The sequence below is a fragment of the Syngnathus typhle genome, linkage group LG4 (genome assembly GCF_033458585.1).
Source record: "Syngnathus typhle isolate RoL2023-S1 ecotype Sweden linkage group LG4, RoL_Styp_1.0, whole genome shotgun sequence".
Lineage (NCBI taxonomy): Eukaryota > Metazoa > Chordata > Actinopteri > Syngnathiformes > Syngnathidae > Syngnathus > Syngnathus typhle.
This window is the reverse complement of record NC_083741.1, coordinates 22,138,011-22,150,945: the sequence shown is the minus strand read 5'-3', so window position 1 is coordinate 22,150,945 and position 12,935 is coordinate 22,138,011. Positions and strand designations below refer to the sequence as shown.

The following is a 12,935-nucleotide window of genomic DNA, read 5'->3' as shown; positions in this document are numbered from 1 at the left end:
ATAACCCTTTTTTTCCTTTTTCCATCGCTGTTGTCATTGGCTGGGAATTAAACTACACCGTTACTATATTTATTTATTTATTTATTTATTTATTTATTTATTTATTTATTTATTTATTTATCTATTTATTTATTTATTTATTTATTTATTTATGCTAACAAATCTACACCTTTACGCACATCAAATTGTATTAGTTTCTACCTTGCCCTACCTCTACAGCGTTTCAAATTGGTTAGCCTGGCTATATTTTTGCTATTCGGTCAGCATACTGTACACGGGGACGGAAATATGACGTGAAGTAATCATAACGATACTTTGATGGTAACTAAGGTGAATCATGTCACCTAAATATTCCAGAATGAAGAATCCAGGCCTAACACAGACTGTCCCGTGCAGTAACGACACCTCAGCCCATTATGAATGGAGCTTTAAGGGTTATGATACCGGTTAAGTTACTGATGAAATATGCCTCTGATTAATAGAGGCCTCTGTCGTAACATATGGCAGGCGAGCCAGCTGGGGACAGAACCTCAGGCATCCCCTACGGCCATTAACATATTAGAGGCTATTGTGCAGGCAGAGCGTCCGACTTCATCCACGGCCCCTGTGCAGCGAGACAGCAGCCCAGAGCTGTTTGATAGAGCTTTTCAATAATGCATCACTCCTCAGTCCGCCAGCGGAGCTGTTCGTGGTGCTGAAATGATTGCCGTGGAGCTGCGGCGTTCCAAACAACATGCAAATGAGGCATGGATTTTCACAATGTAAGGGGGGCGGGGTTAAAACAAACGCGACCCGCATTTGAAGGTGTTTTGAAACATTCGTTTTTGGTGAGGAAATAATAAAAAGAATAAAAATGAATTAAATGATGTAAGAGACTATACTCACGTCTCTTCCGGAAAGGGAAATGTCTTCGTGATGCTACTACCCCTGAAAGCAAAACAGTTTTTCAAAATTACACACGTTGCCGTTTCCTTTTGAAATTGCATTCAGAAGTCAGTCCCCGAAAAATAGATATTTTAAAAAAAAATAACAGGCAGCGAGAAAACGGAAATATTTAGCAAGCATTTCATTTTTCATTTTCCTCTCAAGCTTCAGTCATTGTGTCTGAATTAAAATTAATGTTTCCTGCTTCGAAATTATTGCTTTTTTTCCATGGGGTAAAATTCGTGTATGCTTATTTAAAAAAAAAAAAAAAACTCATCTGCATGTCAATTATGCGTTACTTGTTCTGCTCGTCATGTAATCAACATCCTGGATTATTTTTATCATGATATCATAATTGGTTGAGTTTGTGAAGATGTTCATATTTTATTAAGATTAAGGAGCAAACGGAGACCTTAACAACCTTTAGTTGACTAATTAGCTTTTTGATCGACTCATTTAAAGCATTTTATAGTACAACGCTAAATATATTGATACATCACATGACCATTTTTAAATTTGTGGGCCATTTACAACCATAGAGGCAAACATTAATTTTTCGATTTATTAGAAGATTGCTGGAACACACCTCCCTGTTGAATTTGGCGTACAGGATGAAAAATACAATTGAAAGTAAAAGAGCAAAAGAAAAGGGGACAACAAATGTGTGTGTGGTCAAGTTGTGAGGAGAGCCGAGTTCAAGAGACATTTCCATGACGCACATTCGTCGCCCCAGCTCTGTAAACATATTTGTGCACAAAGTTTTAAAAAAGAAATCATAGCAACAACGTTTTCCTTCACATTTAACACGACAAACAACGTGGTGATCGTAATGTGAAAACAGGCAGTTAACAGTGACTTACACCATCACAAGGCAAATTCGACTATTGCAGTAGACAGCTCTACTGTACCAAAGAATATTCATAATTCCTCTTCCAATGCATAGAGTGCTTGCACTGCAAACTAAAACACAGAAAAGTACATTTCAGTTTTGTTTTCATCAGCAGACAAGGCTTTTCGTGCTCTCTGGTTGATTTTTTTTTCTTTTTCTTTTTTTTTTTAAACCTTGAATTGTGGTGCCAAAGGTTTCCACCTTCGTTTTAATTCTAACACAACTCCAATCTTGTGATAAAGTGATGTTTGTATTTACAAAACACGTCTCTAATAAATAAAGGGTATTTTGTGCAAATTGAAATAAATATGTCCACAGCAGACGTGAGAGCCTAAAAGCGGATCAAATGCTGCCTGTGAATTAGAATTCCATGCAGGCCTACATTTTCGTTTAGCCAGAAGATTTCGCAACGAAATTGTAATTATAGCAGCCTCCTAATCGGAAAATAGAGAGATAAATAAATAAATAAATAAATAAATAAAAATACTCATGAATAAATAAATAAATACATGTGGGGTTTTTTTTTTAACGACAGAAGTCAAACAAAAAAAAAACATTATACTACAATCAATGAGGTAATTTGTGAATGGCTATTAGTTCAAATAATAGGCCTGTTCGGAGAAATTAACTTGCTTTCTATCTTTCCCTTTTCCCGCATGTTTTAAAAGGCAACGTCGACGTCGCTAAACTTTTTTTCCCTTGTTACGGGGACGGCGCAAGGTGGGTGTCATCTGATATTTGCATACTTCACATTCACCGATAACGTGAAAAAATAACGAATATATAAGAAGCCTCTTCTCGAACGACTGCAGCCCATTGCGCACCGGCTTATAAGGTCGCCGGAGACAAAAGACTGAAAATGGTTTTCTGTCACTGTCCATTGGTCCCCAAATTCAGCCACTTGTTTCGTGTCTTTTTTTTTTTTTCTTCCCCCCCTCCTAGCATCAGTGGGCGGCGGAAAATTTCAACCTTTTCTGCTTTTGTCTTTGGTTGCAAAACCACACTCGCACCACGTTCTTTTTCAAGTCCAATTTCTCAGCGATGGCTGCAATTTTCTCCGAGGAGGGCCGCGGCTGAACGGCGAAGTAGGCCTCCAAGGATCTTTTCTCCGGAGCAGCTATCGAGGTCCTCTTGCGTTTCTTTTCCCCTCCGTTGAAAATGTCCGGTTTGCTCATTTTCTCCCTTTGGGCCCCCTCGGCCTCCTCCAGCCACGCCTGGAGGATGGGTTTGAGCGCGATCATGTTGTTGTGGGACAGAGTCAACGACTCGAACCGACAAATTGTACTTTGGCTCAACGATCCCACGCCGGGGATTTTGAGATTAGCCAGCGCACCGCCCACATCCGCCTGGGTCACCCCCAGTTTGATCCTCCGCTGCTTGAAGCGCTCCGCGAAGGCCTCCAGCTCCCTGGGGTCCGTGTCCGAGTCATTGATGGACGGCAGCCCGCTGCCCGTCAGCCCGAGGCCGATTTGGCTCCCCCCGTGATGACCCGGTAAGAGGCCGTGATGGGTGAGAGGCGAGTTCATGCTCATGGCCGCCTGGTGCGAGAGGTGGCTCAAGCCGTGCATGTGGGAGTGTGCGTGCGCGTGCCCGGGTCCGGAGGAGGTGGAGATGAGCCCTCCGCCGCCGCCGCCTCCTCCACCGCCGCCTCCGCCACCGGACCCGTCGTGCGCGCTGGACATGAGGGCGAGAGAGGGCGAGCTGATATGGTCCATTAAGTCCGGGGGTTCCAGGTTCGGGTGATGGTGGTGGTGATGATGGTGGTGGTGGTGGGCCAGTGGCACCGTGGACGTCGACGAGCACGGTACGGTGCTCATGGTGTGGTAGGTGGCGTCGGGCTTGAATGGGTGCGTCTTGCCTTGGGACACGGCGATGTCCACGGCCGCCAAAGCCTCAGCCCGGGCAAGGAGCGTCTCGTCCAAACTGGCGAAAATGTTGTTTTGCAGCTGCGGGCGTAAAAAGTCAAAAGAAGCGATGAGAATGATGAGGCGCTCGTTTAATATGAGCATGTCGAGACTATAGGACAGGAAAGGGGGGGCAAATATTAATATATGCATCTTGGGAGTTTTTTTTTTTTGTTTTATAAAAAAAAAAAAGAATCAAAATAAAAATCACTTGATGAAAGTGAAACCAGCATTTACGTGCTTTCAAAAAAGATCACAGAAATTGCAGTGGAAGGAAAAAAAAAAAACAAGCGCGCACAAACAGCGCGCCTTGAAGCGACCCGTGGAACTACGCACGGTCGTAGTTCCAAACCCAAGATTTAGAACCCGTGCCAGTTGTAAGAAAATTTTCTATTTACCTGTGGAGTTTGTAGACAGGCTCTCCGTATTGCCTCCGAGCTGGAATGCAGGGTGGTGTACTTGTGCTCCGGTAGCGAGGGATGCATGGCGAAGTGCGCCTGTTTGCTGTTCATGGACATCATCTTGGCGACCTTCTCCAATTAAAGTGCGCCGAGAGAAGAGGGCTGAAACGGCCAAAAGAGCCCGAAAAGACAATCCTTGACACCGCCAGTGATCCTTCTTTGTCTATCCGCTTGTGATGCCTCCGAGTGCGCAGTGTTGTGTGCGCCGAGTCGAGCCTTGAGCTCGGAGATCACAGAGATGCCTGCAGTCTCTCACGCGCACTTATCTGTCTACTGTTTCCCACTGCTGGGATGAGAGAGCCTCTTACACCTGAGCGCCTCAGATCTCGTCAAGCCCAGCCCGGCTGCTCTCGCGAGACAAAGTGCCAGAGCAGCGAACTGGCTGACAGATTTAAAAAAAAAAAAAAAAAAAAACGCTCTCGGGGCAGAGGCACGAACGTCAGCGGCGTCTGCGGATTTTAAGGGCTGCACTCCAAGGAGCCAAAGAACAGTTTCCTTCATGTCTTCGGCCATCCAATTTTAGCCACGTCTCCAGTTAGAATTTAGAGCGTTAATGATGGGGGGGGGGGGGGGGGGGGATGATAGTCCAATAAGAGCGTAAATATAAAAAATTTAGTTCATGACAACAGTAGCTTTACTTGCACTTAACGGTAGTTAAATGTAAACAATTCTCGTTTAGTTAAAAAGTCAAGTGTAAACTCTATATCTACGTATTTGTAAAATAAACAAGGCATCATGAGAACAATGTTATTTGATGAAAGATTTGCAATGAATGAAGTCCAAATACATTTCATTGCATTCCTCACAAAGTGAAAAATATAAATACACTAAAATTTAACCTAATTTTGTGGTTAGAACCTGGAATAATTATACCTCTCACGCTGATACACAGAACAATAAAATTAAACGTGAGATTGTTTACAATGTTAGCCAAGAAATCACCTTAATCCTAAAAGCTCATCACCTCCGCTTGAGCACTGAGCAAACTGATTTAATACTCTAGTGTAACCTTGTACAGTTTTCACCTAAATTAATGCATCTCAATGAATTAACACTTCATTTATTCAAACCACAACGGTTGTCCAATTAAATTTTCATGCCAGTGATTAGCAGTATGAGAAATACACGTGATGGAGTTAAATTTGCATAATAAAGTGCTCTGCTAAAATTGAATTACTGTGTTTGTGTGTGTGTGTATAGTTGTGTGTGATGACAATATACATCAAACTCAGTCAAATTGCCACTTTTGAGTTCAAATGACAAAATTTAAAAAGTCACAACGGGCATCACGGGGGCGAAAATACGCCTTTCATGGGCAGAATCTTGATTATTTGGCATTTCTCCTTACTAGGTATTAAAGAAAATGAAACTATTGCAAGGTCATTTGAATTTATTACTTTTTTTTTCCCAGGAGGTTCTTGTATAACTAACATGTAGGACAAAAAAAGGTCAAACAATAAGTGGCAACAGTAGACAGGCAGTGCTAACAACATTCACGCTATCAGACAAGACTTTAAAATCTATTTATCTTTTTTTTTTTTTTTTTATACTGGGGGGGTTTACAAAAAAAAAAAAAAAAAAAGTGATTTTCCTGTTTGCCCAGACAGCCAAGACTGGACTTGAGAGCCAAATGGGCAAAATTTTACAAGCGCAACATGTTTCAGTGCAGAGGACATACGCACAGCCGTGTTCACATGAGCTTTGAAAGTTTGGTTGGACTGCTGCTGTTAAAGGGGCTGTGGGACTTCCTCTTTGTTGGCTGGCCAGTGTTGAGCGCGTGTCTGTCTTTTGATGTGTTTGCAGCTTTTTTCGAGGGGGAGCAGGTGTCGTGACCCGCTGGACTGACACAGCCGGAGGGACCGGCCCGGGACTCTTCCACGCCATCAAAGAGCAAATCAAAAGAGAGCTCTTCGGTATGCGACGTCCCTCCGCGATCCACGCCGCTCTCGTCCGCATCTGAAACCGGGGACGGAGGACATCCGCCTCCGGAAGCCTCCTTGATATTCAAGAGCGCTCCGACGCCAGAGCACGGTTCCGGGACAAGAGTTTGGTGTAAGTCGGCGGGAAGGGAGGGCGGCGGGGAGAGCTGAGAACCGCGGCTACTGGAGCTCTCTACGTCCAGCATCATGGAGTCCAACTCTGAGATTTTGTTGAGAAAAGCCGCGTCCATGGAGGCCTCGCTGGACTTCTGGAAACTATCGGGCTCGTCGGAAACAAAATTGTCGGCCGTCGAATCGGCGGACAATATTTTTTTACTCGGGCCAGGACATGATGGGTCATTTGATTTGGAGAACTTCCAAGATTCCCAAAAAACAGGTTTTAGCAGCTCAGCGTCCTCGATATTTCGAGGCATATTGAAAGCAAGCTGGTGTTCCGCGGCGGTCTTCCCCGGACCGGCGACGTCGTCAAAATCGATCCTCCTGAGATGAGTGGCGGGCCTGAACGCAACTTTCTTCTCGCGCACGCCGGGGCTCCTAAGCGTCAGCGAGCGGAAGGCAGAGGAGGGGGTCGAGGGCAACAAGTCCGAAGTGGTGACATCTAAGTCCTCTGCCTTCGGGGCGAGTCCGCAAGGATTTTTGGGAGGGTCCTTGTGATCCCCACACGGTAAGAACATCAAACTGGCAGTCTTGGAAAATGTCAGCGCATCCGCCTCGGGATTGCTGCAAATGGAGCCCCTCTCGTTATCACTCAAGCTTCTCATCATCATCTGGATCCGTTGCTGCTGGCTGAAGGACTCGAGGCCGGGCGTGCTGGTTTTGTCCTGCAACTCTGCGCATTTCTTTTCAGACACCCGCACCCGGTTCTCCAAGTCATCAATGTACTGGTCGCTGCGCTCCAGAGCCTTCCTTAAATGCTCTACATCTTTCTGGTACTGCTGGATTTTCGCTTCCAAGGCGGCGACAGTGTAACGACCAAACCTGGGGGGGTTGGGGGGGTTAATCGTGTTTAGGGTGAAAGTTCAACAACAATACCCTTTTTGCACTTTGAGATTGAAATTGATCAATTATTTCATCCTATTTTTGGATTGACAGGAAAACCAGTGTGCAGTGGGCCTAAAATATTTCACTTGAACAAGCTGTGTCCTTGTACTACAAATGTGTTTTGAGGGTTATATTTTTTTTTAACTAGACATGAAGTATTGCAAAATAAAAGACTGCTCTTGTTCTAAAACATAGGTGTTAAACACGAGGCCCGGGGGCTAGATATGGCCCGCCGCATCATTTTATATGGCCCACAAAGACAAATTGTGCATCGACTTTATGTGTCAATACTAAAATTACAAATTGTCTTCACTTTTAAAAAATAGAGATATTGCTAGAAATGTTTACCACCATTTTTTTTTTTTTTAAATAATCGAATAGTTTTTCCTCGTCTCTGATTTCAACACTTATTCATCGGTTTGTTGTGTAGCCTATACTACAAGAAGGTGAGTCATAATGGCCCTCTGAAGAACACCACAACAAAAATGAGTTTGACACCTCTGTTCCAGAAGCATAATCGTCCTCCAATATGAAATACTTACTTCTGTGGAGATCGACTGACTACCTCCGCTTTCAGTCTCATATTTTCTTGTACCAAGTCAACATTTTGAGATCGCAGTGTTTTATTAGCCTGAGGATGGCAAGAGTAACAATAAGCTCTCATTGTTGAGTGTCTTTTGATTGCATACTTGATTAAATTATTAAAATTATTATAATTAAATTAAAATTAAATTAAACCCAAAAAGAAAAAAAATAAATATTTGCATACCTCCTTAAGTTTGTTCATGTCCTGTTTGACTTCATCGCAAACATTTTGGGCTGTTTGCAGCCTCTTTGCTAATTCCTCCATGAAGCTCGGATCCACTCTTTTGTCTTCGGTTTGCGTAGAGCTAATGGTGCAGGGGTCCAAAGCTGTCCTCAATTGCAACTCCAGATTTTGATTTTTGGTTTTCAGCTCTTCGTTCTCTCGGGCGAGGCCTTCGATTTCTTCCTAGCAAAGACCGATTGCATAAAATGCACGTTTTCACACGAGTGCATAGTGGATGAAAATCCCATTAAAAATAAATAGAAAAAATGAGATGTGCAGAAATTATGAAAACCGAGTCCGAAGTCTAGTGGAACAAATGATTTGTTTGTGTTCCAAAAAAGAAAAAAAAACTGTCAAGAAAAACAAATTTGACCTGATGGTGCAATACCTCATATTCTCGCAGAAGGAGCTCCCCCCGAGTTTTCCTGAGACATTTTCTCACAGAGGGGCTCTCAGCATGATCACTCTCATTCGTACCTCCTGTAACGGAACGCACAATAACACTAAGATTAGCGGCTGAACATGTACATTAGCCAGATAGCAACTGTTCAACTGACAATGACAAATTAATGCTCATAATTAAATCAGCACTCAAGTATGACACGCAGACAACAGAAGTGCAATGTACTGCTTTTACACAATCCCTCCAATTTCTCCATTGTGTATTTACCATCAGTGCTGAAACAATGTCAATTTTTCCAGGGAAGGACTAATAATTCTTATCTTGGAAATAATTATCCTACTTAAATATACTTTTAAGACCCAACCACTGTTTTGATATATACTATAAGGTCAACCGGTTAGGCATAGCTTTAGGTATGCAATTTAACTGCACCTCAAAACAACATTTACAATAGATTCTAAAAACATTGCCCGCTGGCTGTGTGCAGGAGCATGAATATTTTTGAAACTGCAAACTTTGGAAACTATTGGATCTCATTTGATTTGCTACAGAATGCATTGTGTACTCACCTATAATTTCTCTGCAGGGGTTCTCTGACGTAATAGGGAGTCTGCAGGAGGGACACTGGCTTGATTTTTTTAACCACATTTCCATGCAAGACGAACAAAACACGTGATGGTTGCCACATATGACCGGCTGTCTGACCTGCAAAAAAAGTGAGAGTCCGTTCGGTACGTCTTGCTTGAGCTACACCGGTCGATTAGATTCGGGACTACATTGCAGCCGACGTTTGTGCATGCACAAACGCTTCCGGCTTCTCTTGATCACTCTTGCACTGCACGGATACTCTTTGTAGCTGTACGAAATTTCAGGAGAACGATAATTACCTTACCGAGGCATATCTGACACGATATCGGCAGAGTCAAAGAAAGTGTTGAAGTTTGAAAGTTGAGAGCCATGACTTCGAGGACGAACGGGACACGCGCCTTCCTGAAAGTTTCAAATGAAGCAACCGGAAGTCGGAAAAGGCGCGCCAAATATGACGCGGAAATCCCAAATTGAACTACGGAATCACTTACAGGCCAAAATACTTCGCCATGCAAAATATAAGTACAGTGATCCCTCGCTATTTCGCGTTTCGTTTATCGCGGCTTCACGGCATCGCGGATTTTCTTTTCCAACTTAAAAAGTCATTTAAAACTCAAAATAAAACTTCTAAATTGAGGGAACATGTATCTAACATTTAGGACAATGTAGTATTGCTCCAAATGTTCCTTTACATTCCTTTAGAAGTCCGTTTTCGCATCTTAGCACGATCGCGAATTAGCATTTTTCCGCTAACTCGTTAGCCTGCCCAGTACATCTTGTTGGTAACGGTACTTTGCAGATTTCAGTTCTGACTATAAATTGGAATCCTTTCTAAGCTTTCAACCCAATTATAGTTTGTTTTTGTAATGATTTGCATTCATAATAAAAGTAACCCAATTTATCATTTTTACTTGTGTCAATGTGTACTTTACCTTAATTTTAGTTTATTCGTGTCTGCCACAGGTATATACAATGCATCCCAGCAGGTTATTTCTCTTCTCGACTGGGTTGCTTGAAATAGGATGTTATTTGCATAATACAACATACCTTTGAAAAAATAAAAAAGGTTGACATTGAAGCGATATGAGCACAAGAGTTTAATATTCATCCGGCAGATAGGGCAGCATGTGCGGAACTCGACATACCTTCCATTCAGGTTAAATTTAACTTGTAAACAAATAGTTGCTCAAGTAAATTTCTGTTTTTTATTTTTGTTATGTGAAAACTTATGGGGGTTGTTTATTAAACATTTTTGCGAAAATAAGGTTCTTGTTTGTTAGCCACCATGCTCTCTATCCTAACTAAAAATATTATTCCAACTGTCAGATACTGCGGAATTTAATGGTTGCTTCATTTCATTTTATGCACATTTGAAAAAGGTTTTATTGTCTTGCCTTTGCAGTCATTACAAATGAATCAAATTATACGATTCTCATCACAAAAGGACTCACTCCTTTACTTACTCCCTCAAAAGCTATCACTCATATCTAAACCAACATGTCCCCGTGCTTCATTTATCTCCAAGCAGGACATCTCCCCAATACAATTACAATTGACTGGTCCCAAATTAATCAGTTACACGGTTACCAGTTTGTATGTTGGCACTCTGTTTAAGTGTCCAGTGGTTACGTTCGGAATTCAATCCAAGCGACATACACGAGCCCTTTGAATAATAAATAAACGATTCAGGTGCACCGATAATTTGGGGCACAATTTTAATTTATGAAAAGTTTCACCAAATGACAAGTTTTTTATTTATAGGTATATTTGTCTTGAACAATTTCATGATAGCTGGAACAAATTTATGTCATGCATTATTGCTTATTACGTTTTGAGGAGGCCGACTCATTCTGTAGCGGTCTTTGACAATGCTAACGAATACCTGACTGAACTGAAATTTTCAATCAACCCCATTTCCCCTCTGAGATTGCGCTGGCGTGCAACAGGCTGCTCATTAATTGGCGACAGTCAATTAATCACCGCTGCTACGGACGACTGCATCTATTGATCTTGTCCGGCACTTATTTTTCATCCCTAAATGACAGCAATTGCCAGATTTGACCAGCATGTGTAATGGACAGCCAAAAAGCGATGACCCGGGTGTCAGTCTCACCAGTAGTGAGCAACCCCCCCCCCCCCTTTCCCCCCAGTGCTGCCAAATAGCATCTTTACCATTTAGCTTGGAAAGGTTTAGACTGCCCTAGGAGCACAGCAGCGAAACAGTGAGCTGTGGTGCTCAGATGACCTTTTCTGTTTAAGGCTTAATCTCTGACAAATGCTTGCTTTAATTAGTTTGATACCCCCTGCCTGGACTGCCACCCCACCCCGCTCTCCTCGCTCTCGCTACATTGTCTCCCTTTTGCAATCTCACATCAGAGTGATTTAGGAATGATTCAGCCTCACTGTAGCCAGAGGTGGAAGGAAATATGGAAATTCCTGGAAACATATTGCTTCTTAGATGCTACGGCAAATATAATGCTGGACATGGAGGAATATAAACAAGTTTGTGGAAATGGTTAAAATTATTTTGTTTAGAAATATTGCGTCGATTTGTTCCAGTGGTGTTGCCATGTCCGTTATTGTGTATTTTAATGGAAAAAGATGAGTACAATTGTGGGAAGAAAAAAAAACACAGGAGAAGGCTTTACATAGCACTTGATTGATTGGCCAGAGACAATCAGGGCAGTGGAGACAACAAATGTGTGTGTTTGCTTGGTTATGCTATTAATATATACCAGCAGAAACACTTGACTTAAACAATGTTTACTAAAATAATAGCAAAATGACGACAACATTACATCTTCCTTGATTACATTTAACCTAAATTCCCCTCAATTAAAACCTCCTGAGCTTCACCGAAAGACCGAATCCAAGTCCCACTGCAGCTGCAAACGCAAGTAAAATAGATGCATGGCCCCCTGTTTTATTGGAAGGGCCCTAATTATTAGGGTGTAAGTCAGGCTGTGACTGGAGGGCCGGCCGGCCGGCCGTCTCTTTGATGCAGGCCTAGTTTATATTTATCCCCTCCTTTGCAGCTATAGCAGCAGTGCCACCGTTAGCACCAGCAGCGTGTGGCGGTTTTATTACATTGCCCACAGGCAGGTTCAGCCTTGTCTCCCCCTCGCTCTCTCTTTTTCTCTCTCTCTCTTTCTTACACGCACTGTATACAGCCTGCAGGTCCAGCAGCCGGTCGAGTCCCCTCCATAGCCAACATCGCCCACATCCCCATGCAGAGGCCCACTTGGTCCCTTGGGACAGTAGAGGGGGGGGGGGGGTATTATGGTAATGCTATAGCCTGCTGCTCCCTTCTCGCCAGTGTTGCACAGCTGGGAAGGAGGACCATCTTTACAAGTATTGTTGGAGAAGGACACGTCACAAGGATGAGTGCCGCATGCATAGATCACATAAAATATGATGGAAATGTGCATGGAGGGGGGACCAGGGAGAAAATGCAAAACTTGTTATGAACCTCTTATATCAAGTCCATTGTCAAAACGGCCGGCAGTAAATCTATATTTTTTTGCCTCTTTTGTATTTTATTTAGTATTTCCCGTGTTTGGCTGGTCATATGTCAAGAGAAGGGCCTGTGGCACACGAGCAAGAAATGGGACATCAAGTATTGGAATCGTTAATGCGCCTTAGAGCGTTAGCCTTTAGTATTGTAATCAATTCAGAATCCATTCCAAAAGTGGCACAACTCAAGGAAGCAGATCACTAAAGGACTCTCATCGCATGCAAAATATATTTTCATTTTATTCGATTTGAAACTAAAATGCATCGAAAGATTTTATTTCTTTCTTTTTGCAAACGACCATGTCAGGTTCTTTGCGCAATTCTTCAATTCAGTCATGCTACTTTTAGGAAACGGGGGTATCCATTACATCACTTCTATTTCCAGTGCAGCTTTGAGCGGAAAATCGTTTGATTAACTACACGCACAGTGAATATCTGAGGTGAAGGGTTAGTGAATATTCTGA

The 12,935-nt window shown here is 42.7% G+C and overlaps 2 protein-coding genes across 3 annotated transcripts; both read right to left on the bottom strand.

Annotated features, from left to right (window-relative positions):
* Positions 1-2,407: 2,407 nt before the first annotated feature.
* On the bottom strand, positions 2,408-4,353 carry pou4f1 (POU class 4 homeobox 1). The gene is made up of 2 exons (XM_061277399.1): positions 4,116-4,353; positions 2,408-3,759 (listed from the first exon to the last, which is right to left on the bottom strand). The coding sequence occupies exons 1-2, from the start codon at positions 4,236-4,238 to the stop codon at positions 2,758-2,760; spliced, it is 1,125 nt and encodes a 374-aa protein (XP_061133383.1). The 5' UTR covers positions 4,239-4,353; the 3' UTR covers positions 2,408-2,757.
* Positions 4,354-5,224: 871 nt separating this feature from the next.
* obi1 (ORC ubiquitin ligase 1) lies at positions 5,225-9,378 on the bottom strand. 2 transcript variants are annotated; one of them, XM_061277397.1, is made up of 6 exons: positions 9,258-9,378; positions 8,940-9,075; positions 8,356-8,447; positions 7,929-8,150; positions 7,702-7,790; positions 5,225-7,096 (listed from the first exon to the last, which is right to left on the bottom strand). In XM_061277397.1, exons 1-6 carry the CDS (start codon positions 9,327-9,329, stop codon positions 5,869-5,871), a joined length of 1,839 nt encoding a protein of 612 aa, XP_061133381.1. In that variant the 5' UTR covers positions 9,330-9,378; the 3' UTR covers positions 5,225-5,868. The 2 variants fall into 2 exon arrangements, with proteins under 2 accessions (XP_061133381.1, XP_061133382.1); XM_061277398.1 differs by having other exon boundaries at positions 9,263-9,375.
* Between the last annotated feature and the right edge of the window lie 3,557 nt (positions 9,379-12,935).